We start from the raw sequence: 1039 nt of genomic DNA, 5'->3' as shown, positions 1-1039 counted from the left end.
AATCTTCGCCTCCATGGAAAGTCAAACTCACGATCATGGGTCGAAGCCACCAGTATCTCCACAGCAACCACACGTAGAAAGGATGCAGAACGTACAGCCCCATCAACAACTCGATGACGACTCTCGAGCCTTTGGTGAGCGCGGGTGCGACCCGCACTTTCTCCATTCAGGAGCCGAGGAGGGCCCGCCTAGAACGACCGGAAGTTGGGGAGTTGACTCACAGCTCGCTGGATTCTCACTTAGGCTTCCTTGGGGCGTTCACCAGATGGGAGGGCGCCCTGTGTCGAGCCCGTCTACGGCAGAGGACGCAGAAAGCAGAACTAGATGACACAAAACGGCACCTCAAGGGAAGCCCTCACCAGCGTCCACTTAAATCCTCATACCGAGTTCATTAACCGACCGTATCAGAGAGGAGAGGGGCCAGTCACTTGCTCCACGCTGACATCTCCCGGCCTCGGGGACGTATGTGCCTCAAGATTGAGCTTGCGTCTCGCCGTCTCCATCAATGACGAAATACTTCTGGGAAGCTGCTTCCCGCAAACGAGGAAATCGCTTAAGCAGCGGTTGGCCGCAGATCCCTCAAGTGCTTCGACCGGAAACACCCTCGACACGGCTTCTCGATCTCCCTTCTCTTGATCGCGTTGCGGACCATATTGGTTTATCCCTGGAAGGACGCGCATTTGTTCGAAAACAACGTCACGACGACATGACGTTCTTGAGTGCGGTCAATACATATGGTAGCGCTCGGGGCAATTGCACGTGCTGGGAAATTGAGTCAAAGATCTTTTGTTTATCGATTTACGCAACATTGTTTATCGTAAACTTCTGAAATGCAATCAGCTCGACCAGCTGGATCTGTCTCTAAATTTCACCGTATAGGTGTCCCGCTACTAAATGAGCTTCTCGTTTTCGAATGGGGCTCCCAAGTTAAGTTTCAACAAGATACGGCATAGACAGATTATATTATCTAGGTCCTGGAATGCAATTACAACGCTCAAATTCTCCCAATATTAAAGCATCGAATCAACAATGGGAGATC

The 1039-nt window shown here is 51.2% G+C and overlaps 1 protein-coding gene across 1 annotated transcript in view; it reads right to left on the bottom strand.

Moving 5' to 3' along the window:
* Window positions 1-166, bottom strand: part of LOC108864709 (uncharacterized) — a 1101-nt gene extending 935 nt beyond the window's left edge. Inside the window, exon 1 of the mRNA XM_018640863.1 lies at window positions 32-166. Coding sequence (XP_018496379.1) covers window positions 32-166 — 135 coding nt within the window. The remainder of the gene's footprint in view (window positions 1-31) is intronic.
* Window positions 167-1039: the final 873 nt, after the last annotated feature.

This window comes from Galendromus occidentalis, unplaced genomic scaffold (assembly GCF_000255335.2).
Source record: "Galendromus occidentalis unplaced genomic scaffold, Mocc_1.1 scf7180000077509, whole genome shotgun sequence".
In the NCBI taxonomy this organism is placed as follows: Eukaryota; Metazoa; Arthropoda; class Arachnida; order Mesostigmata; family Phytoseiidae; genus Galendromus; species Galendromus occidentalis.
This window is presented reverse-complemented; position numbering and strand designations above follow the sequence as displayed.